Raw genomic sequence first — 25,930 nt, 5'->3', positions numbered from 1 at the left:
TTTAGCTTCTAAAACTACACCAATCAGACAAATACAGGTGATTGGAATAGGAAATCAAAACAGAAAATTTTAGAGAAAATTAGGGTTTTTCTCCCCCTCTTTGACCATCAGTCGGAGAAAACACTGCTAAGTCCTAAATGGCCATTAATAATTAAGAATTTAAACTTCAGGGCAGCCCCAGTGGTTCAGTGGTTTAGCGCCACCTTCAGCCCAGGGCATGATCCTGGAGACCCGGGATCGAGTCCCACATTGGGCTCCCTGCATGGAGCCTGCTTCCCCTCTGCCTGTGTCTCTTCCTCTCTCTCTCTGTGTCTCTCACGGATAAATAAATAAAATCTTAAAAAAAAAAAAAAAGAATTTAAACTTCAACAGCTTGGTCACGGTCATAATGCCTAGGATGGAAATACGCATCCATGATAGGTCAACAATATTTTAAAAGGATAACCCCTTAACATTATTTTTACAAACATAAACTACCATAAAATTCAGTTTAGTTTTTTTAACATAATCAAGGTACATTGGATATGAGCTATTTATTGAGAACCACTGTGTTCTGAGACAAATTCTTGGTAACAGAGTAGTCTAGAGCAGCCTCAGAGAAATTTAAATGATAAAACAATGTGTAAACCAGCAAACTATATCTGTGGATGTGTTGAATCTGAAATACTTTAAAATAGCCTTAGAGTACCAAATTTATTTTGAAACATCACTACAAAAATAATTTTTTTTCCCATTCAAGCACCATGCTGAATAAGTAGCTATGAGGCTAGGACATATCTTAATCACCTCCTCCTGGTTGTATTCCCTTATTGCATTTTTGACCTTTCTCAATTATTAAGGTAGTTATATTAATAGCCATGCCCTTAATGAAGGAAAATCTTCATATGAAACTTTATTCCTGACCTCCTCTTTCACACGAGCGTAATAAATCGTTTAACTGGTAAAAACTTTCACATTATTCTTAACTCTAAATGAACTCTCTTAAGTAGCGCAAAATCGATCTCAGTGACAGGGCACAGCAGCTTGAAGACTTTCCCAGGGTAGAACTAGAGGAAGCTCCGATGAGCTTAGCATTATTACTGTGAAGATGGCCCTGTATCTGTAGGCTGATTTTCAGTTGTACAAGCCACAACTATGGGACCTAATGATAGCCCATATGAATGTGGTGTATTCTTTTGGACAAGGCATTTTCCTACAGACAGCCTCTTCAAACCACCTAAGGTTGCATTTAGAACAAGAATTTCTCATCCAGATATTAACAGTTGGGCAGCCTTTGTCTCAATATTCTAAGATCATGGAATTACAGCCTACTATATGCAGTAGTTTTTTTCCTTCCTTTCATATTTTAGCTTTTTAAAGTTCTTTCATATATATATATATATATATATATATATATATATATATATATATATAAACTCAGCAGAATGGAAGAAAATATCTATCTATAAATAGATATACATAAGTATAAACAGAAATTTGCCTGGGCATTTCAACATAAAAAGCCACCTAGTAATTATGTAAGGGAACTAGGAAAGCCTAAGGCATCCCTAAAAGATTCCAAACTACTAGTTAAAATCATTTTCAAAGGCATATGCATTCCATATATGATTACAAAACAACTTAGAAAGCACTATTTCAAATTATTGACCTAAGAGAATTAAATGTGCCTGTGTCTGTATTGAGTTGCTGTTTCATAGAGTCTTAAACTGCACCTTTTTTTTTCTTTTTCAAAAAAAAAAAAAACTAGGTGGTCCCACGTTCAGAAGGAAAAGTTCATACCCTTACACTGAGGGATGTAAAATTAGAAGATGCTGGAGAAGTCCAACTACGAGCAAAAGATTTCAAAACTCATGCCAACCTCTTTGTGAAAGGTGATTACAAGGTTTATTTTTAAACACATACAATGTAGACATTTCAGAAATGATGTCAACTCTCAATGATGAGTACCATAGATCATTAAAATCCACCAAATATCCAAATTTTACTTTTTGCCTTAACAAAAGAGTTCACAGACTATTTAAAAGAGAGAGAGAGAGAGTCAAAATGGACTCAAATATGTCTTACTTCCTCTTTCTATCCCCACCATTTATGTTGGCTTTCAATAAATGGCTGGAGGAAGAATTATTATCAAACTGGGTATCTACCACTTTATTAACCAAGACTTGGCTACTTTGTCCTTGATGTTTCATATTTTTTAAAACAACACCTTTCCTCTGTATGTATAAATAATGATGAAACATCATTATTAGAGGAAAGCATCCAAGTGGAATCAAAACTTACAAATGAAATTTAAAAACAGAAAAAGGCCTGGCGATATCAGAAGAAAGTTGAGGAGGTGCTCAAAGTCTTGGAGAAGGAAAGGAAAAATACCTTGGCTAATTAGTGTGATTCTTTCAGAACCCCCCGTTGAGTTCACTAAGCCCCTTGAGGACCAGACGGTCGAAGAAGAAGCCACTGCAGTATTGGAGTGTGAAGTATCCAGAGAAAATGCTAAGGTGAAATGGTTCAAAAATGGGACAGAAATTCTCAAAAGCAAGAAGTATGAAATTGTTGCTGATGGCAGGGTCAGAAAACTTATTATACACGGCTGTACTCCAGAGGATATTAAAACATACACTTGTGATGCTAAGGATTTTAAGACTTCCTGTAACCTGAACGTCGTGCGTAAGTATTCTTCTTACACAGGACTTTTCATTTGCAACTCTTTGATAACAACAACAACAAAAAAAGCCCTGCCACGTTTTGCATGCCCTTCTTGGCCTAACTGCATCTCTTAGCAACTTATAGTATCAATACTGACATAACCTGATCTTTTGTGTTTAAAAAAAAAAGGAAAGAAAAGAAAAATCATTCTACTCCATCTGGTCTGATAAGGACATATTGATCACTTTTACCATGTTTCTGACTAGTGGGCAGAGGTACTCTTTGTCTATGGGTGTAACCCTACTATAGGAATATCCTGACAGATAAGGACAAATTGGATGAAAGAGACAAGAAAGGAGTCATGATTTCATTTTTATTTAAAAAAAAAAAAAAAAAGGAAAGAAGGAAAGAAAGCAATTTCCACTTGGAAAGAAATGAATTCTCAGGTGTCAGGAACAACTAGAAAATGAGCATGAAATTTCAGTTCGAATAGGATCACGCTAAAGTCTGCTGCAATATGATAAAGCCCGCTTACACAATGCTATCTCTGAAAATAAGAAAGGATAATAAGATGGAGCGAAGCCTGGATTCTTGGAGTCCTGTGAATGAAGAGAACTCTAATGGTTTTTAGTATTACTTCTTCCTTTGGTGAAAAATACATCTTTTTTCTAAATGTCACATTAACTCATTTTTTCATTCGTTTGTCCAGTGATAACATTTTATCAGTGTGTATTTTTGTGCTATAGCTGCTGTTTGGTTTAGTTGCTTCCCATCTGTCAACAGCTACAAAATAGTGGCTTTGATTGTGCTTCCATGCTTCTTGTGTTTTATTCTTTTGTCTTTGTGGTCGCTCTGCTTTTAGCTTATGACAGAGTAGCTTCTTGGGTCTCCTTGATCCCTTTGTCATCTACTTTGTCACCACTCCAAGAAGGCTCAGCCACAATGAACACATCTTCAAGCCTATTGACCAGCATTTGTGTCCCAGAATTTCACTGATCAAGAATGATCATCCTGGGAAGGACTCACCAGAAGCCCTAAAAGGAGGGGCAAGGGGGCGGCTCTCTGATCCTATGCATCTGCTGACTTAATCCTGAAAATCACCCACCCATACGAACACATTGCTTTGTTGCACTAATAGATGCCTGACTCACGTGTGATATCTTTGAAACTGATTTTAAAAAGAAAAGAAAAGAAAAAGGTTAAGTGTGTGTGATTTCAATTGTAGACTCATGCCTCTTAGCCATAGGCAAGACTGGTTATAGCACTTCAAGCTGCGTTATCATTGAATTCTGCTAATTTCTCAAAGATTGTATAGCCTGCCTTAAAATAATGTTTCTTTGCTACTGGTATTTCCTTTGACAATATCAGCTTTCAATGCTGAAGAAGTATCAATGAGAATTTTTCTTTTAGCCATCATTCAGGAAAACCTTGTTAGCGATTGATAGGTAATAGATATACAGATATAATCAGTTGGACATACAGTATCCACATAATTTTATGAAACCTACAGAGATATGCAAAATACAAGAGCAAAGTAACATACATACATGAATGGCAGCTCCAAGTGCTTTCAAAGTCCGCTGTAGCCTACTAAGATGGAAAAGCCCTGCAAAAGACTTTTTCTTAATATATACCACAGTAATGTCAGAGTAAATTGCCAGAAACCTCATTTTGAATTCTGATGACCTTCTCTTACAGCTCCTCATGTGGAATTCTTAAGACCACTCACTGATCTTCAAGTTAAAGAAAAAGAAATGGCTCGGTTTGAGTGTGAAATTTCCCGAGAAAATGCTAAGGTCTGTGACTTGTGTGGTTGCTCTCTTGTGTTGCCAGTTACATTGTCTACTTTTGGCCTAGACAAAACAGGGGAAAAAAAAGAAAGTGAATCAAACCTACCTCTGATTATCACTTTGCCTTTAGATTAAAGATTATTACTTTGGTGTGAGATATATACTTGATTTCATCGTTTTCTTTGTTGTATTATTCATTTACTACTACTTGAAGAACAATGGACTCACAATCAGGAGATTTAGATATTATTGGATTGGGCCATATGAAATTGCTATTTTCTTAGGCTAAGAACAAATATCTGCAATTTCATATGTCTCATTAACTACCATAGCAAGTCAACTTTGAGTCTCCCTTTACAAATTGGGAAAACAAAGGACTTAGTCTGCATGATATCTAAAGCCCTCTATGGCTCTCAACTTACATGATCCCATTATCTTTAATAACTGATATCAGAACCACAACAGCTCACTTAACAATAACTGAAGAAGTTTGTCCCTGCCCTGTGGGGTTTAGGTTGTACTTGTATTTACCACTTTGGTTCATCTTCATGACATAGTCCTGGTGGTAGTTTTAAGAAGCACTCAGGATCCTAGTTCCTCTTAAGGACACCTACATGAAGGAGCAATAAGAAAATTAATAAAGCATCTGTGTATCTCAATATAGGTCCAGTGGTTTAAAGATGGAGCCGAAATTAAAAAGGGCAAAAAATATGACATCATCTCTAAGGGAGCAGTACGCATTCTTGTCATCAACAAATGTCTCCTGGATGATGAAGCAGAATATTCCTGTGAAGTAAAGACAGCAAGAACTTCTGGCATGCTCACCGTCCTGGGTAAGAGTGAAGTCTTTCTCTGCAGAAGTATATGTTCCAGGAAAAAAAATTTTTTTTTTCAGTTTGACTCAATGTTGTTCTTGTTACTATTCTTGCAGCAGAAGAAGCTGTCTTTACAAAAAATCTTGGCAACATTGAAGTTAGTGAAACAGACACCATAAAACTGGTTTGTGAAGTCTCCAAGCCTGGAGCAGAAGTGACTTGGTACAAAGGAGATGAGGAGATAATCGAAACAGGAAGATATGAAATACTTACCGATGGGCGAAAGAGAATCCTGATCATTCAGAATGCTCATCTTGAGGATGCTGGCAACTACAACTGCCGACTCCCAAGTTCTCGAACTGATGGCAAAGTCAAAGTACATGGTATGGAAACTATAATAAATAATATTTTCAGAATTCATACTTGATGCACTTACGGTACAAATGCTGAAGTTTTTAATACCATGCAACTGCTTCTTTCCAGAACTTGCTGCCGAATTTATCTCAAAGCCTCAAAACCTTGAAGTACTTGAAGGAGAAAAGGCTGAATTCGTCTGCTCCATATCAAAGGAGAACTTCGAAGTCCAGTGGAAGAGGGATGATAAGACACTTGAACCTGGAGACAAATATGACATTATTGCTGATGGCAAAAAGAGGATCTTGGTCGTGAAAGATGCCACATTACAAGATATGGGCACCTATGTAGTCATGGTTGGGGCCGCCAGAGCAGCAGCACACTTGACAGTGATTGGTAAGTTTGTTTTTCCCTCTTGGGTTTACTTACAGTTGTCTCTACTTTGGTCCTTCTTCATGCTATAAGAATTGTTGGTTGCTTTCAGAAAAACTCAGGATCATAGTTCCTCTTAAGGACACCCGTGTAAAGGAACAACAAGAAGTCGTTTTCAACTGCGAAGTCAATACGGAAGGTGCAAAAGCCAAATGGTTCAGAAATGAAGAGGCCATATTTGATAGTTCAAAATACATTATTCTCCAAAAAGACCTGGTCTACACTCTAAGAATTAGAGATGCTCGGTTAGATGATCAAGCCAATTATAGTGTGTCTCTGACCAATCACAGAGGTGAAAATGTTAAGAGCGCTGCTAATCTAATAGTAGAAGGTAAGTCACTTATATGGAATTAACAGGAATTTTTAAGTCAGTACCTATTGTGGAAACAGTTGAAATCAACAGAATTATTCTCCTTTCCAACAGAGGAAGACCTTAGGATTATCGAGCCTCTTAAAGATATTGAAACAATGGAGAAGAAAACTGTCACCTTCTGGTGCAAGGTCAATCGTCTCAATGTAACACTGAAGTGGACCCGAAATGGAGAAGAGGTGGCCTTTGACAACCGTGTCACATACAGAATTGATAAATACAAGCACTCTCTCATTATTAAAGACTGTGGCTTCCCGGATGAGGGTGAATACGTTGTCACTGCTGGACAAGATAAATCTGTTGCTGAGCTTCTGATCATAGAAGCCCCTACGGAATTCATCGAACACTTAGAAGACCAGACAGTCACTGAGTTCGATGATGCGGTCTTCTCCTGTCAGCTCTCCAGAGAGAAGGCTAATGTGAAATGGTACAGAAATGGGAGAGAAATCAAAGAAGGCAAAAAGTAAGTGAAAGCCTCTTAATTTCTATCTCTGTAGCCATCTGCGTATGTTTGACAATGTAGTGATCATTACTGCAAGCTAACCAATAATTCGACCTCTTCTCTTAGATACAAATTTGAAAAAGAAGGAAGTACACATAGACTCATTATAAAAGACTGCCGCCTGGATGATGAATGTGAATATGCTTGTGGAGTAGAAGACAGAAAATCTCGAGCCAGACTTTTCGTGGAAGGTACGTACTGACTGAGAGGACAAGTTCTAATGTTACTACCAGTGTTTCAAGGCTGTTAACCCAACTATGAACATGTTTGTATTCATTTTACCTCTTCTCTTCAGAAATCCCCGTTGAGATCATCAGGCCTCCCCAAGATATTCTGGAAGCCCCTGGTACCGACGTTGTCTTTTTGGCTGAGCTCAACAAAGATAAGGTGGAAGTTCAGTGGCTAAGAAATAACATGGTGGTTGTTCAGGGCGACAAACACCAGATGATGAGTGAAGGAAAGATCCACAGGCTACAGATTTGTAATATTCAACCTCGTGACCAGGGTGAATATAGATTTATTGCCAAAGACAAAGAAGCCAGAGCTAAGCTTGAACTCGCAGGTAAATCCCTTTCTTTTATTTTCAAATATCCTCACAATATCACAGATACTCTGTGAGTTTCAGATTCCACAATTAAGGAGATGATGCTTGTGAAAGACTTTTATTTCTGTCGGGCACTGTCCGCATGTAACTATTCTAACGTCTCTTATATCACAAAGTGTCCCAAGTAATGGGTAATTGATAGCATTCCTCTTTCCATGCTACAACCTTGAGCAGGTGCTGGCACATGGTGGCTTGTTCGTTAGTTCCTAGAATTAACATATTGCCCTGGAAGTCATCCCCAAAAAACTCAGACCTAGAGAAAGCTCTAGTCTCTGCTATTTTCCAAACCCCTGTGGGGCTCTTAGGTCTGTTCTCATCCTCACTCAAGCTTGCAAGGCATTTTATGAGGTGTGATTATGAAAAAGCCATTACTGTTCCCTCTGTACCTCAAAACTTTGCCTGGTTTATCTCTAAGTATGATGTGCCTACTTTAAAAAACAAATGTGTTTTGCACTATATTTAGTTCTCTATTATTATTTTTGGCAATGAATGCAGATTTTATGGTTTTATATCACCTTAATCCTCTGTTCTCAAGTCTGACGATTTGCAAAAGAAGCTATGAGAACTTTAAGCCGGTTAGTGTTCTCTGCTCTCAAGTTATTGTGATAGACTTTCAATATGTAATCAACATTTGCTAACAAATGCATAGTAAAGGAGCCATGGTATAGCTGGGCTGTATGACATAACTCAAAAGCACTCATATGTCCTTTTTCTCTCTAGCTGCACCTAAAATCAAGACAGGTGATCAAGATCTTGTGGTTGATGTTGGCCAGCCTCTGACGATGGTGGTGCCCTATGACGCCTACCCTAAAGCAGAAGCTGAGTGGTTTAAAGAAAATGAACCTCTGTCTTCAAAAACCGTTGATACTACAGCTGAACAAACTTCTTTCAGAATTTTAGAAGCTAAGAAAGGAGACAAAGGGAGGTATAAAATTGTGCTTCAGAACAAACATGGAAAAGCAGAAGCGTTCATCAATTTAAGAGTTATTGGTAAGCCCTTGAATCACTTGGACTTGATTGGCAAAGCACAATTAAAAGCATGGTAACACACTAAAAAAATATTCTGTACACAAATTTCAGATGTCCCTGGGCCTGTACGTAACTTAGAAGTGACAGAAACATTTGATGGTGAAGTAAGCCTCGGGTGGGAAGAACCATTAACAGATGGTGGGAGCAAAATCATCGGTTATGTCGTTGAAAGACGTGACATCAAAAGGAAGACGTGGGTTCTGGCCACGGACCGTGCAGACAGTTGTGAGTTTACTGTCACTGGACTTCAAAAAGGCGGAGTCGAGTACCTCTTCCGGGTCAGTGCGAGGAACAGAGTCGGCACTGGTGAGCCAGTAGAGACTGACAACCCGGTGGAAGCAAGGAGTAAATATGGTAAGAAGTATTCCAGTAAGTTACAAGCTAGCTGATCTTTGCTTTTACCCCTGATTTAACCAAAGCCGTGTTTCCTTCTGTGATGAAATCCAGATGTCCCAGGCCCTCCTTTGAACGTCGCCATCACTGATATAAACAGATTTGGGGTCTCCCTGACATGGGAGCCACCAGAGTATGATGGAGGAGCTGAGATCACAAACTATGTTATCGAATTAAGAGATAAGACTTCTATCCGATGGGACACTGCTATGACAGTGAGAGCTGAAGACCTCTCTGCAACTGTGACTGATGTGGTGGAAGGACAAGAGTATAGTTTCCGGGTCAGAGCCCAAAACCGAATTGGAGTTGGAAAACCAAGTGCAGCCACACCCTTTGTCAAAGTTGCTGATCCAATTGGTAAGCCCATCAAAAAAGGGGAGGGAACTAATTACTTCATGAAATCTAGAAATCAGGCCTGTTAGTTATTAAAATGAAGTTAATGAAAAGGTAGGACATCAGAAAAGATGTGAACAAAATCACAGAAATCCAGACCGTGCCTACTTTTTAATGAATTCAATAAACCGGAGATAATGGAGATGATAGAATTGATCATACATTATTTTAATAAATTGTCACTGAATTCAGTGGTGTGCTCCAACCCTTTGTTCCATTCCAGAGAGACCAAGTCCTCCTGTGAACCTAAGTTCTTCAGATCAGACTCAGTCATCAGTTCAGCTCACGTGGGAGCCTCCTCTGAAAGATGGAGGAAGCCCAATATTGGGATATATAATTGAACGATGTGAAGAAGGGAAAGATAATTGGATTCGTTGCAATAAGAAACTAGTCCCTGAACTGACCTACAAGGTAGGGAATTGCATCTACAATAATATTCAGTGTATGATCATGGACTTAAATGTATTTTGTCCAAACAAACAAGAAATGTTTGTTTACAAATGTTGATTCATGACTTTAGGTTACTGGATTACAAAAAGGAAACAAATATTTATATCGAGTATCTGCAGAAAATGAAGCTGGTGTTTCAGATCCATCTGAAATTCTTGGTCCTCTGACTGCTGATGATGCGTTTGGTAAGTGAATATTTTATTTTTAGATTTGAGAAGAACACATAGCTACTTCATGGTACCAGGGCCTTAAATATGGTACTGGAAACTCATTAATTTTTCTTCTTGATAGTTGAACCAACAATGGACTTAAGTGCATTTAAAGATGGTCTGGAAGTTATTGTCCCGAATCCGATCAAGATCCTGGTTCCAAGTACAGGCTATCCAAGGCCACATGCAACCTGGTCTTTTGGAGATAAAGTACTAGAAGCAGGGGACCGTGTGAAAATGAAAACCATATCTGCCTACGCTGAACTTGTCATTTCTCCAAGTGAACGTCCAGATAAGGGCATTTATACACTAAAATTAGAAAATCCTGTGAAAGCAATTTCTGGAGAGATTGACGTCAATGTAATTGGTAAGGAACTAAATTTTTGTTACATAAGGTGATTTGACAGTATTAACAAATACTGGTTCAAGCTGTTACCAATATTGATTTCTGACTGCATTTTTTTTTTCAGCTCGCCCAAGTGCACCCAAAGAACTAAAATTTGGTGAGATAACCAGAGACTCGGTACATTTGACTTGGGAACCACCAGATGATGATGGAGGAAGTCCATTAACTGGATATGTTGTTCAAAAGCGAGAAGTCAGCCGGAAAACATGGACTAAAGTGAGTTTTAAGCAGCAACACACCAATTTCAGAAAAAAGAGTGGGGGAAAGCCCAGCAAAGTTTATATGGTTTAACTTTGCCTTGCTGAAAAAGAACCAAAAACCTTTTAAAATGCTCTGATGCTAATGCCTCCTGAGGTAGTTCAGCCAAGATTTGGTATAACTGCCTTATTTTGTTGCCTTACCAAATTTTCTACTAAATTTACAAAAAAATAAAACTTAACCTATTCATTTGGTACCTGATAAGTACCTAATATGGCCTATTGAGCTATAAGCCATCCTAAGAACACTGAGTACCTGACCCCCTGGTGATCAGACTTCTCATTCCACTAGATTATCTTAATTAGCCCAATTTTTTTCTCCTCAGTTTATTACTATTATTTACTTATCATTTTAAGTCAAGGTAAAAAAGCAATAATGAGTAATATTTCTAGGGGAGCCTGAGTGGCTCAGTCGATTAAACATCTGTCTTTGGCTCAGGTCATAATCCCAGGGTCCTGGGATCCCCTGTGTTGGGCTCCCTGCTCAGCGGGGAGCCTGCCTTTTCCTCTCTCCCTAATAAGTTAAAAAAAATCTTTAAATCATATTTCTAAAAACCAATCTGGTGGAAAGGATCAATACTTGCCACATTTTCAATGTGTATAGACTATGAAAGCTTTACCTTAATATATTAAGTTTCAAATATTGTGTCTTATTCTGCAACTTTCTCCCTAATATGTAATAAATAATCCTTATCATTCAAAAACTATTTCTGTGTGTATCCCTGCTCAGTAAAAATCTGTTTGACTTGGAGAAAGGGTTTTTGGGAAACAAGTAATTGTATTTCTTTGTCCCAGGTTATAGACTTGGTGACTGACCTAGAATTCACAGTTCCTGATCTTGTTCAAGGAAAAGAGTATTTATTTAAAGTCTGTGCTTGTAACAAGTGTGGTCCTGGAGAACCTGCATATGTTGATGAACCTGTAAATATGTCAGCTCCTGCAAGTGAGTACATTCTTGATGCTTTCTTATCTAGCCTCTTAGATGCTTTTTCTTTAGTCCAGGGGTTGAAGTTATGGGGGAAACGCACAGGTTGGCAATATGGAGATTTCATGGATGACCTAAGACTGACCATCTTTAAAATGTTTATAGCCGTACCTGACCCACCAGAGAATGTTAAATGGAGAGATCGAACAGCCAACAGTATCTTCCTAACATGGGATCCGCCTAAATATGATGGTGGTTCACGCATCAAAGGCTATATAGTTGAAAAATGTCCACGTGGTTCTGATCGATGGGTTGCCTGTGGAGAACCAGTTGCAGACACAAAGTGAGTTTTTAGAACTATGTGGCAAAGAGGATATATTTCATCTTGAGAAAATGAGGGTTTTTCTTTTAGAAAGTCTATTTGTTTTGTTTTTACTGAGAATTCCTGTGGTGTGCCTATCCAGTTTTAAAAAGTGTTGCTAAAAAAAAACAAAAAGTGTTGCTGAACATATCCCCTCTTGAAGGCTCTCACTAGTTATAATACTGAAGCAATCCAGAATTAATTTAAGGAATAGTACCATTGTATCAAGAGTAGGTATAACCTTTAGAAAGATCATGAATACAATAGGTTATGTACATTATAGTAAAATATTCTATTTTGTTTTCTGATAGAATGGAAGTGACAGGTCTTGAAGAAGGCCAATGGTATGCCTACCGTGTGAAGGCCTTGAACCGGCAAGGTGCTAGCAAACCAAGCAAACCCACGGATGAAATCCAAGCTGTGGATACACAGGGTATTTACTTTTGATTTTTGTATCCTTAACCAGGCCTCCACCTTTAATTCTGTTTGAACCTACTAATGTCGTAAATAATCTTTTCCAATTTTAGAGGCTCCAGAAATTTTCCTCGATGTGAAGCTCCTTGCTGGTCTCACTGTAAAAGCAGGAACTAAGATCGAACTTCCTGCCACTGTAACTGGAAAACCCGAACCTACAATAACTTGGACAAAGGCTGATATGCTTCTGAAGCAGGACAAAAGAATCACCATTGAAAACGTTCCTAAAAAATCCACAGTGACCATCCTCGATAGTAAGAGAAGCGACACTGGCACATACATCATCGAGGCCGTAAATGTCTGTGGTCGGGCCACTGCTGTGGTCGAAGTGAATGTCTTAGGTGAGAGAGGCTGCCATTTAAAAAATGGGCAAATTCACTTCAGGTACTTTTTAAAATAGAACATGATTTAAAAATGCTTTTTTTTCCTGAGTGTATAATGTCATTCATTCACAGATAAACCCGGACCACCAGCTGCTTTTGATGTCACAGAAGTGACCAATGAATCATGCCTTCTAACATGGAACCCACCACGTGATGATGGTGGATCTAAAATCACAAACTATGTTGTGGAGAGACGGGCAACTGACAGTGAAGTGTGGCACAAGCTCTCATCAACTGTCAAGGATACAAACTACAAGGCAACCAAATTAACACCCAATAAAGAATACATCTTCAGAGTCGCTGCAGAAAACATGTATGGTGTTGGTGAACCGGTTCAGGCCTCTCCAATAACAGCTAAATATCAGTTTGGTAAGTTTCTCATTAATAGTTGGCCAAAAAGTTCTTTTAAGAGATTCTTGTAAAAAAATAAAAAATAAAAAATAAAAAATAAAAATAAAAGATTCTTGTGTCAAACTTGAATTTGGGTGTCATAACTATATATGGGACATTTAACATTTATATCAATCATCATACTACCTATAGATCCACCTGGACCTCCAACTCGCCTAGAACCTTCTGATATCACTAAAGATGCAGTTACTCTCACATGGTGTGAGCCAGACGATGATGGTGGCAGCCCAATCACTGGATACTGGGTGGAAAGATTAGATCCTGACACTGATAAATGGGTCAGGTGCAATAAGATGCCCGTGAAGGATACAACATATAGGTATGTCCAATATCTCCACCAAAATGTTAAGATAGCAGTATATACTATTTTTCATTCTTTAGCTTTCCTTTTGATTATACAAATTCCACTCAAGGACACATCTCTTAGTTTCTTTACTATAAAATATTGACTTTAAGTTACAAAGTGGTGTTTCAATATATTATGGTAATGACCATTATTATAGATACTATAATTACACTGGTACACTTGACCAAATCTAAATTTATGTTGAAATATCTTCAGTTAAATTTCAATATCGGTTTTTTTACAATTTAAATAAATTAGTCCTTTCTATGTAAAATACACAGAGGTTTCTGTTATCTTGGTATCTAATTCATACTTCGTCCCTAATTCAGAGTGAAAGGTCTCACCAATAAGAAAAAATACAGATTCCGTGTGTTGGCTGAAAATCTCGCTGGACCTGGAAAACCAAGTAGATCAACTGAACCAATCTTAATAAAGGATCCCATAGGTATTATTTACATATCTTTCTGTGGTTATTTTGAAGCTTCTCTTGATTCCTTTTTTGACAAACCTAAATAAATGGTTTCATTTCATTGGTTTGCAGATCCTCCATGGCCTCCTGGAAAACCAACTGTGAAAGATGTAGGCAAAACATCACTGATGTTGAATTGGACAAAGCCAGAACATGACGGAGGGGCAAAGATTGAGTCTTATATCATTGAAATGCTAAAGACCGGAACAGAGGACTGGGTCCGAGTGGCTGAAGGTGTTCCCACCACTCAGCATTTGCTTACTGGTCTCATGGAAGGGCAAGAATACTCCTTCCGAGTTAGAGCTGTGAACAAGGCTGGGGAAAGCGAGCCCAGCGAACCCAGCGACCCTGTGCTTTGTAGGGAAAAACTATGTAAGTCACTCTTGATGTTTACGGTGTGTAAATTCTTTGAAACACATCTGAGAACTACAATAGGCGAAAATATGAAAAACTCAACTAGATCATTTCATGCTTGCCATGTGATTTCCTAGTGACTATGAGAGAATTCAGTGAAGATTAAATATTGGACAATAAAAAAAATCGAATTCTCTTTTTCTCCTTTAGATCCTCCATCACCACCTCGCTGGCTTGAAGTTATTAATATCACAAAAAATACAGCAGACCTAAAGTGGACAGTTCCTGAGAAAGATGGAGGGTCCCCTATCACCAACTACATTGTGGAAAAGAGAGATGTTAGGCGAAAAGGCTGGCAAACAGTGGACACAACTGTCAAGGACACCAAGTGCACAGTAACTCCACTGACAGAGGGCTCTTTATACGTGTTCCGAGTTGCTGCAGAAAATGCCATCGGACAAAGTGACTACTGTGAAATTGAGGACTCTGTCCTGGCCAAAGACACCTTCAGTATGCTAACTTCATCTTTGTAATACCATTGTTGGTGGATTATCACTTTTCCCTCTAGTTTTTCTAACCATTGAATATTCTGCTTCTAGCCACCCCTGGTCCACCCTACGCTCTGGCAGTGGTTGATGTAACCAAGAGACATGTTGACCTGAAGTGGGAACCACCTAAAAATGATGGTGGAAGACCAATACAGAGGTAAAATTTTAATTAATTCACGAAGAATAATTTATATTCAGTTGAAAATTCTTAACCTTGTTTTCCCTATGAATCCTAATGAAATGCTGTATTTCAATAGATATATCATTGAGAAGAAAGAGAAGTTAGGTACCCGTTGGGTGAAAGCTGGAAAGACTGCAGGCCCTGACTGTAACTTCAGAGTAACTGATGTCATTGAAGGAACAGAGGTCCAATTTCAGGTTCGGGCAGAAAATGAAGCTGGAGTTGGTCACCCAAGTGAACCCACAGAACTCCTGTCAATTGAAGATCCAAAAGGTAAAGTAGTATCGATTATACAAAAGATATTGTCTAGAGCTTGATGATGAGATCGTGGATGTGGACATTTCGCTCTTCTTTCAGGTCCTCCTTCACCTCCTCTTGACTTGCATGTGACTGACGCTGGGAGAAAGCACATTGCCATTGCCTGGAAGCCTCCAGAGAAAAATGGTGGAAGTCCTATTATAGGATACCATGTTGAAATGTGTCCAGTAGGCACTGAGAAATGGATGCGAGTTAATTCTCGCCCGATAAAAGACTTGAAATTCAAAGTTGAAGAAGGCGTTGTTCCTGACAAGGAGTACGTCCTGAGAGTAAGAGCTGTCAATGCTGTGGGTGTCAGTGAGCCATCTGAAATCTCCGAAAATGTGGTTGCCAAAGACCCAGACTGTAAGAACACAGTTTCTTTTATAATTACTAAAACACACCTTGCTTACACATTTTATTTTGACATATCTTTTATTCTCTTTTGGATATCTTACAGGCCAGCCAACAATTGATATGGAGACTCATGACATTGTTGTTATCGAAGGTGAAAAGTTAAGCATTCCTGTCCCCTTCCGAGCTGTCCCAGTTCCAACTGTTAGTTGGCATAAAGATGGCAAAGAAGTCAAAGCAAGTGATAGATTAACAATGAAAAATGATCACATCTCTGCACACCTTGAAGTTCCCAAGAGTGTCCATGCAGATGCTGGAATTTATACCATTACGCTGGAGAATAAGCTCGGCTCAGCAACTGGCTCAATTAATGTCAAAGTCATAGGTAATCATTCTTTGATGAAATACCAGATATTCTTCACGTGTTGAGGAAACTAGTTCACCTTGCAGTGTTCATGTAAATGGCTTCATGAGTTGACCATTTGTAAACTAAGTGTCCTTCCATATGATTTCTTTCCATATGAGAAACGATGCAATTATAGATGTGAAATTGCTAGTAAAATTCTGATTAAACTAATTTACTTCTGTTGTAATAACTGGCACATGAAGTACTAAATAAAAAATATAGTATACCCAAAGAATGCTTAAATTGCCAGTATTCATTTATTAATTGTATTGGCATTTTTTCCCCAGTGTTTTCACCAGAATCAGTAACATTTTATGCCCTGTCCCATGCAGAATCTGAGGAGGGGGCAATTTGACGGGAGGGGGAACCTACTGACCGTTAGTAATTGGGGGCCAAAGGTGCTAAATGGCCTGCAGTGTAAAGGGGGGATACTCCAGCACATCAAAGATTATCCCACCCAAAATGTGGATGGTCCCATTTAAAAAAAGAGTGTACTATAACATGCTGACTTTTCATCTTACAATAAAAATTATCATTTTATTTCTAATAGGCCTACCTGGACCATGCAAAGATATTAAAGCAAGTGATGTGACCAAGAGTTCTTGTAAATTAACCTGGGAACCTCCAGAATATGATGGTGGAAGCCCAATCCTTCATTATGTCCTGGAACGCAGAGAGGCTGGGAGGAGGACATATATACCAGTCATGTCTGGTGAAAACAAACTGTCTTGGACTGTAAAAGATCTCATACCAAATGGTGAATACTTCTTCCGTGTTAAAGCTGTCAACAAGATTGGTGGAGGCGAATATATTGAACTGAAAAATCCAGTCATTGCTCAAGATCCAAAGCGTAAGTTTGGGCATGGATATAGTATAGCTGGGAATTACTATGCAATTTTTTATTTTAAAAAGATGAGTTTATATTATTCAGCTACATATTAACAGGTTTTTTTTTCTTATTCTCCAGAGCCCCCTGATCCACCTGTAGATGTTGAGGTTCATAATCCTACAGCTAACGCAATGACTATTACATGGAAGCCACCTTTGTACGATGGAGGAAGCAAAATAATGGGTTACATCATAGAAAAGATTGCTAAGGGTGAAGACAAATGGAAGAGGTGCAATGAACACCTAGTACCAGTCCTGACCTACACAGCCAAAGGACTTGAAGAGGGAAAGGAATACCAATTCCGAGTGCGAGCAGAAAATGCTGCCGGCATTAGTGAACCTTCTCGGGCCACTCCTCCAACCAAAGCTGTAGATCCTATTGGTGAGTTTTGTTTAATGGGCTTGCTGTTTTACCAATGTACAATAAAAGAGAATAATGTTTTGTCAGATTTTTTAATCAGAATTGAAAACAATTATTGTTTTTATTCATTACAGATGCCCCGAAGGTCATTATGAGAACAAGCCTCGAAGTGAAACGTGGTGATGAAATAGCACTTGATGCAACCATCTCTGGGTCACCTTACCCGACTATTACATGGCTAAAGGATGAAAAAGTCATTATACCAGAAGAAATTAAGAAGCGAGTAGCACCCACAGTTAGGAGGAAGAGGGGTGAAGTTCAAGAAGAAGAACCATTTGTCCTGCCTCTGACAGAACGTTTGAGTATTGACAACAGTAAAAAAGGAGAGTCTCAGCTACGTGTCCGAGATTCAATCCGACCTGACCATGGCCTGTTTATGATCAAAGCTGAAAATGACCATGGTATTGCTAAAGCTCCCTGTACTGTCAGTGTGCTAGGTAAGTAGGTAAAACTATACTTCTCAATGGAAGAAAGTCTATAGAAGAGTTTTAGTAAAACATAAAAATGGAGTTTGGGCCGGGCCAGGGGAGAGAAGTAGGAAATAGCTTCAGCAAGGTTTCCTCAGTCCCATTTTTTCCTCCCAGCTATCTAAACGAAATCAACCAAACTTATTATTTGTTAGCTAATGTGATACAAAGACAGATGTAGGAAAAGCAGAAGTTTATGTTAAAGGTGCATGCTAACATTTACATTTTCCATTGCAACCATTTCTATGCAAATTTTTAATCACTGCTGTCTTTCAAAATATTAGATACACCAGGACCACCAATCAACTTTGTATTTGAAGATATTAGAAAGAACTCCGTCCTCTGTAAATGGGAACCACCCCTCGATGATGGTGGCAGTGAAATTATAAACTATACTTTGGAAAAGAAAGACAAGACAAAACCTGACTCAGAGTGGATTATCATCACTGCAACACTTAGACACTGCAAATATTCAGTGACAAAACTAATTGAAGGAAAAGAGTACCTCTTTCGAGTAAGAGCTGAAAATAGGTTTGGGCCTGGACCACCGTGTGTTTCAAAGCCACTTATAGCTAAAGATCCATTTGGTAAGGTTCTTTTAGCATCTACATTTTGCCTTTTTATTGTATGCATGGGTATATACATTATCATAGCTTATAACCTTGAATTTTTATATCATACTGGAGAATTCATTCAAATATGCATTTTTTTCTTATCAGAACCACCTGATGCACCTGATAAGCCTATTGTGGAAGATGTTACCAGCAACAGTATGCTAGTGAAATGGAATGAACCAAAAGATAATGGAAGTCCCATCTTGGGTTACTGGCTTGAAAAACGGGAGGTTAATAGCACACATTGGTCTCGTGTCAACAGAAGCCTTCTGAATTCTTTGAAGACCAATGTAGAAGGCCTATTAGAAGGACTCACCTATGTCTTCAGAGTATGTGCCGAAAATGCAGCTGGACCTGGAAAGTTCAGTCCTCCTTCAGATCCCAAAACAGCACGTGATCCAATCTGTAAGTAATTTCTTACAAAGAGAGTAGGGTGCAGCACAGTGCTATAATTAAGTTACTTAATTAAGTACTATGTTGTATGCTTGAAAGTTGTTAAGAGAGTAGATCTTGAATGTTATAGCTGCCAAAAAAATGGTAATTGTGCAAGGGAGTGGAGGTATAAACTAACATTGTAGTAATCATCTTGCAATATATGTATCAAATCATCATGTTGTATACCTTAAACTTGCCCAAAAAATCAAGCAAAATACTAACAATGACTACAGATGCATATTAAGATTACAATAAAAAATTTTAAACATCAGTATATATAAGTTAAAAGTTTCATAAAACAGTACTTACCCATATTATAGGCGATGCATTTTGGAAATAAGGTGGATAGAGTAAGGTATTGTTCATTTTAAAATCTTCAGTGAGTTTTGATTTGTGTATCCACATTTATTCTAGCTCCACCTGGGCCACCTGTCCCAAGAGTCACTGACACAAGCTCTACAACTATTGATCTAGAATGGGAACCCCCAGCTTTCAATGGTGGTGGGGAAATTGTTGGCTACTATGTTGATAAGCAGCTGGTTGGCACAAATGAATGGTCACGCTGCACGGAGAAGATGATCAAGGTCCGTCAGTACACTGTCAAAGAAATCCGAGAGGGTGCCGATTATAAACTCCGAGTGAGTGCTGTCAATGCTGCAGGTGAAGGACCACCAGGGGAGACAGGACCTGTGACTGTGGCTGAACCACAAGGTAACTTAAAAGTTACATGAATAAGATTATGGATATTTTCCTAGTATGGGATTCCCCCACCCCTTTCTTGGGCTTAATATATTACTGTTCTCTTTATAACAGAGCCTCCAACTGTGGAACTGGATGTTTCTGTCAAGGCTGGAATACAAATAATGGCTGGAAAGACTCTTAGAATTCCAGCTGTGGTAACTGGTCGCCCAGTGCCTACCAAAGTATGGACCATAGAAGAAGGGGAGCTGGATAAAGACCGTGTTGTAATAGAGAATGTTGGAACAAAATCTGAGCTCATTATCAAGAATGCCTTGAGAAAAGATCATGGAAGATACGTGATTACAGCTACCAACAGCTGTGGGTCCAAATTTGCAGCAGCCAGAGTAGAAGTCTTTGGTAAGGAATGTTACATGGATTTTCATGGGGTTTTCGGAAGTGATGCAATTGATCGCATTGATTTTTATGTTTGTTTCTTTTTTTTTTTTAATTTTTCAGATGTTCCTGGACCAGTTCTTGACTTAAAACCTGTTGTAACAAATAGGAAGATGTGTTTGCTTAACTGGTCTGATCCAGCAGATGATGGAGGAAGTGAAATCACAGGATTCATTATTGAAAGAAAAGATGCGAAGATGCATACCTGGAGACAACCAATAGAGACCGAGCGATCTAAATGTGATATCACAGGTCTCCTTGAGGGACAAGAGTATATGTTCCGGGTGATTGCCAAGAACAAGTTTGGCTGTGGCCCTCCTGTTGAAATAGGACCAATTCTTGCAGTTGATCCACTAGGTAAAAGCGGTTTTCATTGTTTGCTTCTAGCTCTGTCATTTATTTATTGAGCCTTATGGCTTCAAACTCCCAACAGTCCAATGATCTATAGCTAGAGAGTGATAAGAAAAGTAAAACAAATAACTACTAGCAACTTTAATAAGAGTACCATATTTGCTATCATTTCAATGTAATTTTTGCACAAATCCATGTATGGTTTTGTGTACTGAAAAACCTGAATCTCTCTGCAATAGAATACACTGGAGTAATTCATTTAATACCGAAGTAATTAAATGGAGTTCATTATTTTTAAAAGATTACAGAATAGATGACAGCCTTATGATAAATGCCTCAGTCTTCCTTTAGCTCTCAAAAGAACAGAAATCCAACCAAAGGAAATCTCCATAAGCAAAATGAACAAATGTGAAACCCTCAAACTGCACACCCTTATAAATGCATACTAACATCCCATCCAAGAAAGCAAAAATCTATGAGGATGACCCATTTCACCAAAAGACAGAGGCGCTATTCGTCTTCCACCACCACCTCCCTACCAACCAAAAAAAGAAAATTCTATCTTCACTATGATAGCTCATCTCAAAAATGTCCACTGGAGCTCAAGTTGTACCAGAGGTATTAGAAGAGAGCTGAGCTTCCACCACAAAGCTCTGCTTCTGGTTGCAATAATAGTCAACAGGAAAGAATTAGGTGTTGTTTGAGCATTCAGATGTATTCTTTGTTTTGTCCTTTGGGGCACAAAACTACAGCAGCATTACGTAAATTCTCTTTCCACTCCATTTTAAACCCACACTTGGAGGCAACTTGGTTCAAAGCGTGTTCAGTAGACATATCTGCTGTCTGTTAATAATGGAAACACTTTGATCTCAGCTGGTCATCCAAAGCAAAACTCCACAGACTGTCTCTTCCACTTCATCAGGATTAGAAACTTTCCCAGTGACAGATGTGTAAAAGACAGAAAATGCTGAAGATAACAAAAGCATATTGCCCTTCAATTTATTTTTAATCAACAATTTAGGCTGTAAAGTTTGCTAAGAAAGTCTGCCTATTATGAATGCCTATAGTTCTGGTAACTGATATATTTTTAGAAGGATTTTAAAGATGGATGTAAGGTTATTATGCCAAACAGAAACCTGATTTTCACATAATTAATTTAAAGTGAAATACTATTTCTTATGCGAATATTTAACTTGATGCTTGTCATTTCAATTTGCCTCTGGTTAAAGGTCCTCCCACGTCTCCTGAGAGGCTCACATACACAGAGAGGACGAAGTCCACTATTACCCTTGACTGGAAAGAGCCCCGCAGTAACGGTGGCAGCCCCATCCAAGGCTATATCATTGAAAAACGGCGTCACGACAAACCTGACTTTGAAAGAGTTAACAAACGACTCTGCCCAACCACATCTTTTCTGGTTGAAGATCTTGATGAGCACCAAATGTATGAATTCCGTGTCAAAGCTGTCAACGAAATTGGCGAAAGTGAACCATCCCTGCCTCTGAATGTGGTCATACAAGATGATGAAGGTGTGCAATCTGAGCATGATTTTAGGGCACTTGATGTGCTGCCTTTATCTTAGAGGTTGAGCAAACATCCCTTATGGTTTTTTTGTTTTTCTCTTCCTTTCCCTTCTCATTGCAGTGCCTCCAACTATTAAGTTGCGCCTGTCTGTTCGAGGAGACACTATCAAAGTTAAGGCGGGAGAGCCCGTTAACATCCCTGCAGATGTGACAGGCCTTCCAATGCCTAAGATTGAGTGGTCCAAGAATGAAACTGTGATCGAAAAGCCCACCGATGCACTTAAGATAACTAAGGAAGAAGTATCCCGGAGTGAGGCAAAGACGGAGCTTATCATTCCCAAAGCAGTGCGGGAAGACAAAGGCACTTACACGGTTACTGCTTCCAATCGCCTGGGCTCAGTGTTCCGAAACGTTCATGTGGAAGTATATGGTAAGGGACCTGTTTTCTCAGATCAAAATGAAGCCCAAGGTCTTCTTTTGAATTGTCTTCTCATTTAAGAGAATTTTAAGAATTCTTTAAGAATTGTCTTCTCATTCCCATTCTCCTCTCTTGGTTCCTTTCCAGATCGTCCATCACCACCAAGAAATCTTGCTGTTACTGACATTAAAGCTGAATCCTGCTACTTGACATGGGATGCCCCTCTAGACAACGGTGGCAGTGAAATCACCCATTATATCATTGACAAACGTGATGCAAGCAGGAAGAAAAGTGAATGGGAGGAAGTCACCAACACTGCTGTAGAGAAGAGATATGGGGTAAACTAAATATTTTCTTGTACCCATTAAAAAGACATGACCCTAAATTAACACCCTTCTGGCAAAACCTTAGAATTTAATGATTAAACTCAAAACTGCACATGAAAAGATTTATTGTAATTTTTAGCACCATGCACATTAGGCCACTCAGTAAATACTATTTGGTAAGCCAATTCTCTTTTATTTGAGAGATCCACTACTAGGTACAAGAGACACATATTCTTATTTTTAAATGCTTTCTTCACATTTGAGTCTATGTATTTTCAAACTATATATTTACTTGATTTTATAGATTTTCATAATCTTGCTTACCAAAATAACTTGAATTTTAAAATAGTAAAATCAACATTAAGTATGTTGTTTTTAAGAAATCATTATTCATCTGATTTCTAGGTCTGGAAACTTATCCCCAATGGTCAGTACGAGTTCCGAGTTAGGGCAGTGAATAAATATGGAATCAGTGATGAGTGCAAATCAGATAAAGTGGTCATTCAAGATCCCTTCCGCCCTCCTGGACCTCCAGGAAAACCAAAAGTTCTGGAGCGCACAAAAGGGTCGATGCTAGTGAGCTGGACTCCTCCTCTGGACAACGGCGGTTCTCCAATTACTGGCTACTGGCTGGAGAAGAGAGAAGAGGGAGGTGCCTACTGGTCACGTGTTAGCCGAGCACCGATAACCAAAGTGGGATTGAAAGGCGTGGAATTTAACGTTCCCCGCTTGACTGAAGGTGTTAAATACCAGTTCAGAGCAATGGCAATAAATGCCGCAGGAGTTGGCCCTCCCAGTGAACCATCAGATCCAGCTGTTGCAGGAGATCCTATCTGTAAGTACACTCCCATTTCTGGAGTTTACAAAGAGCAAAACCACTAAAGGGATAATTCTGCTCTTAGATTTCTTGTATTTTTCTATGCCAAATTACTTATTAAAGTAAAAATTCCATACTTAAAGTATCAGAAGTACATTTATGTGCATATACATATATACATATATATACATATATATACTACACACACATACATAAAAGCATATAGTTTTTAAGTTGTTAATTTAAGCCTAGTATTTATGAGTAATCACTTATGATTACTCATGATAAAGACCCTGGACTATAAGCTCCTCTCTGCTCCCATACCTTAAATAAACTCCTATCCCATTAGACACAATGGAAATTATCTCCATCTCTAAACAGACCCTGTAGCTGGAGTTCAACCAAAAGTAAAATGTTAACTTTTCAATAATATATATTGATCAAAGATACAAGATTCTAAAGCACAGTCCATGAGGTCAAAGAAAAGAAAGAAAATTCTTCTGAAAGATCTATTTAACAGATCAATTCAAAAAATAAAATACCAGGGCCTTAATGATTAATTATATTTGCTATATATCTGATAGAGATTCTCTGTAGGAAAAAAAATTCAGCTATTTGTTAAGAAGAAGATTTAAAATAATCTAAGTTCTTTATATGGAGCATATATATAAAATGCAATATTCATTCATTCAGCAAGCTAGTATTGAACATGTGCTATGTACAAGGAATAGTACTACGCACTAGAGAGGAAGAGCCAGGGTTAAAAAGACTTTCTATAATTGTGAAGCACTGTCAGAAATGTAAAAGATTGTTAAGTAATTATTATAGACATCAACCTCGTCCCTACAGGGCATACAATTATTTTGTGTTCAGACGTTTACCAACCAATGATGAAATAATTTTTTTTATTTTAAAGTAAATTAAGTTTTGCAGTCTCTTCAAAGGGATCTTAAAATTAAAATAGCTTTTCACCAATTGTGTATAACAGAATACAGATCTAAAGATTTTGTAGTCTTTTTAATCCCAGTTAGTTGCTTGCTTGCTTTTCACGTTAATGCTAAATAAAAAGAGATTATTTCTTATATTCTCTTCTCTAGAAGGTAATTTGTTAGTTTGGAGTCCCTATTTTAGTATTTAGTAGATTAAATCTAGCATTCCATTGGCTTCACAATTTGATATACTTTTTTTTTTTTTTCTTATTAGATCCACCTGGGCCACCCTCTTGCCCAGAGGTCAAAGATAAAACAAAGTCCAGCATCTCACTGGCATGGAAACCTCCAGCCAAAGATGGTGGCAGTCCAATCAAAGGATACATTGTAGAAATGCAAGAAGAAGGTAGTACTGACTGGAAAAAAGTAAATGAGCCAGACAAACTACTGACTACCTGTGAATGTGTGGTGCCAAACCTGAAAGAACTCAGGAAGTACAGATTCAGAGTGAAAGCTGTCAATGAAGCTGGTGAATCTGAACCAAGTGATACAACTGGAGAGATTCTTGCCACTGATATTCAAGGTAGTAGTCCTTCATTGCATTTGTGTTCATTTGATCTGATTATATAAGTAACTTGCTGAAGATCTGTCAATTACTTTTTTGAAAAAGGTAAGCTAAATCCTGTTATGTTATTCATGGTATTACAGAGCCACCAGAAGTTTTTATTGACATTGGAGCGCAAGACTCTCTGGTTTGTCAAGCTGGCTCCCAAATTAGGATTCCTGCTGTCATCAAGGGACGCCCAACACCAAAATCATCTTGGGAATTTGATGGAAAGGCAAAGAAGGCAGTGAAGGTAAAAAAATATATATATTTAATTTTCTGTGTCTCCCACTGAATCACTCTAAGGTATATTTACAATGCAACTATCTTCTTTTCTAACAGGATGGAGTTCATGATGTACCTGAGGATGCACAGGTAAGAAGAAAGCAATTTAGATATAGTGGACTGCAGTACTGCTTTTATTTCATCTGATGTATGACTACTATTTTCTTTGTATAGGTGGAGACTGCTGAAAACTCATCGGTCATTATTATTCCGGAATGCAAACGATCTCATTCAGGCAAATACAGCATCACAGCCAAGAATAAAGCAGGACAGAAGACAGCAAATTGTAGAGTTAAAGTCATGGGTAAGAAAGACTTTAAAAGTGACCATAGAGGGGATCCCTGGGTGGCTCAGCGGTTTGGTGCCTACCTTTGGTCCAGGGCGTGATGCTGGAGTCCCGGGATCAAGTCCTACGTGGGGCTCCCGCATGGAGCCTGCTTCTCCCTCCTCCTGTGTCTCTACCTCTCTCTCTATCACAAATAAATAAACAAATCTTTAAAAAATAAAATAAAATAAAAGTGACCATAGAATAAGAGCCAATTACTTTAAACAAAGTGACATT

General features: G+C 38.4%; 1 protein-coding gene and 1 long non-coding RNA gene across 2 annotated transcripts in view; one reads left to right on the top strand and one right to left on the bottom strand.

Annotated features, from left to right (window-relative positions):
* The window catches only part of TTN (titin), a 274,428-nt gene that overhangs the window by 174,365 nt on the left and 74,133 nt on the right, over positions 1-25,930 (top strand). The window contains 46 exon segments of the mRNA XM_049106193.1: positions 1,748-1,871; positions 2,398-2,664; positions 4,342-4,439; positions 5,098-5,266; positions 5,365-5,631; positions 5,732-5,998; positions 6,087-6,365; positions 6,459-6,867; positions 6,973-7,097; positions 7,202-7,468; positions 8,231-8,500; positions 8,591-8,893; positions 8,987-9,289; positions 9,549-9,736; positions 9,846-9,960; positions 10,067-10,351; positions 10,455-10,606; positions 11,443-11,590; positions 11,738-11,915; positions 12,245-12,366; positions 12,461-12,748; positions 12,863-13,159; positions 13,334-13,520; positions 13,877-13,992; positions 14,089-14,388; positions 14,581-14,880; positions 14,970-15,075; positions 15,176-15,372; positions 15,457-15,762; positions 15,857-16,135; positions 16,707-17,006; positions 17,124-17,426; positions 17,540-17,902; positions 18,217-18,519; positions 18,652-18,951; positions 19,396-19,692; positions 19,795-20,079; positions 20,179-20,472; positions 21,696-21,995; positions 22,111-22,419; positions 22,555-22,745; positions 23,139-23,568; positions 24,754-25,062; positions 25,188-25,336; positions 25,426-25,458; positions 25,543-25,672. Coding sequence (XP_048962150.1) covers positions 1,748-1,871; positions 2,398-2,664; positions 4,342-4,439; positions 5,098-5,266; positions 5,365-5,631; positions 5,732-5,998; positions 6,087-6,365; positions 6,459-6,867; positions 6,973-7,097; positions 7,202-7,468; positions 8,231-8,500; positions 8,591-8,893; positions 8,987-9,289; positions 9,549-9,736; positions 9,846-9,960; positions 10,067-10,351; positions 10,455-10,606; positions 11,443-11,590; positions 11,738-11,915; positions 12,245-12,366; positions 12,461-12,748; positions 12,863-13,159; positions 13,334-13,520; positions 13,877-13,992; positions 14,089-14,388; positions 14,581-14,880; positions 14,970-15,075; positions 15,176-15,372; positions 15,457-15,762; positions 15,857-16,135; positions 16,707-17,006; positions 17,124-17,426; positions 17,540-17,902; positions 18,217-18,519; positions 18,652-18,951; positions 19,396-19,692; positions 19,795-20,079; positions 20,179-20,472; positions 21,696-21,995; positions 22,111-22,419; positions 22,555-22,745; positions 23,139-23,568; positions 24,754-25,062; positions 25,188-25,336; positions 25,426-25,458; positions 25,543-25,672 — 11,008 coding nt within the window.
* LOC118350081 (uncharacterized) lies at positions 1,733-25,830 on the bottom strand. The gene is made up of 5 exons (XR_004803243.2): positions 25,738-25,830; positions 19,291-19,578; positions 18,863-18,962; positions 11,744-11,888; positions 1,733-5,863 (listed from the first exon to the last, which is right to left on the bottom strand). It is a non-coding gene; the product is annotated as an uncharacterized LOC118350081 (long non-coding RNA).

Source organism: Canis lupus, chromosome 36 (assembly GCF_003254725.2).
Source record: "Canis lupus dingo isolate Sandy chromosome 36, ASM325472v2, whole genome shotgun sequence".
Lineage (NCBI taxonomy): Eukaryota > Metazoa > Chordata > Mammalia > Carnivora > Canidae > Canis > Canis lupus.
Note: the sequence above shows the minus strand (reverse complement) of the source record. Positions and strands in the feature narration are given on the sequence as shown.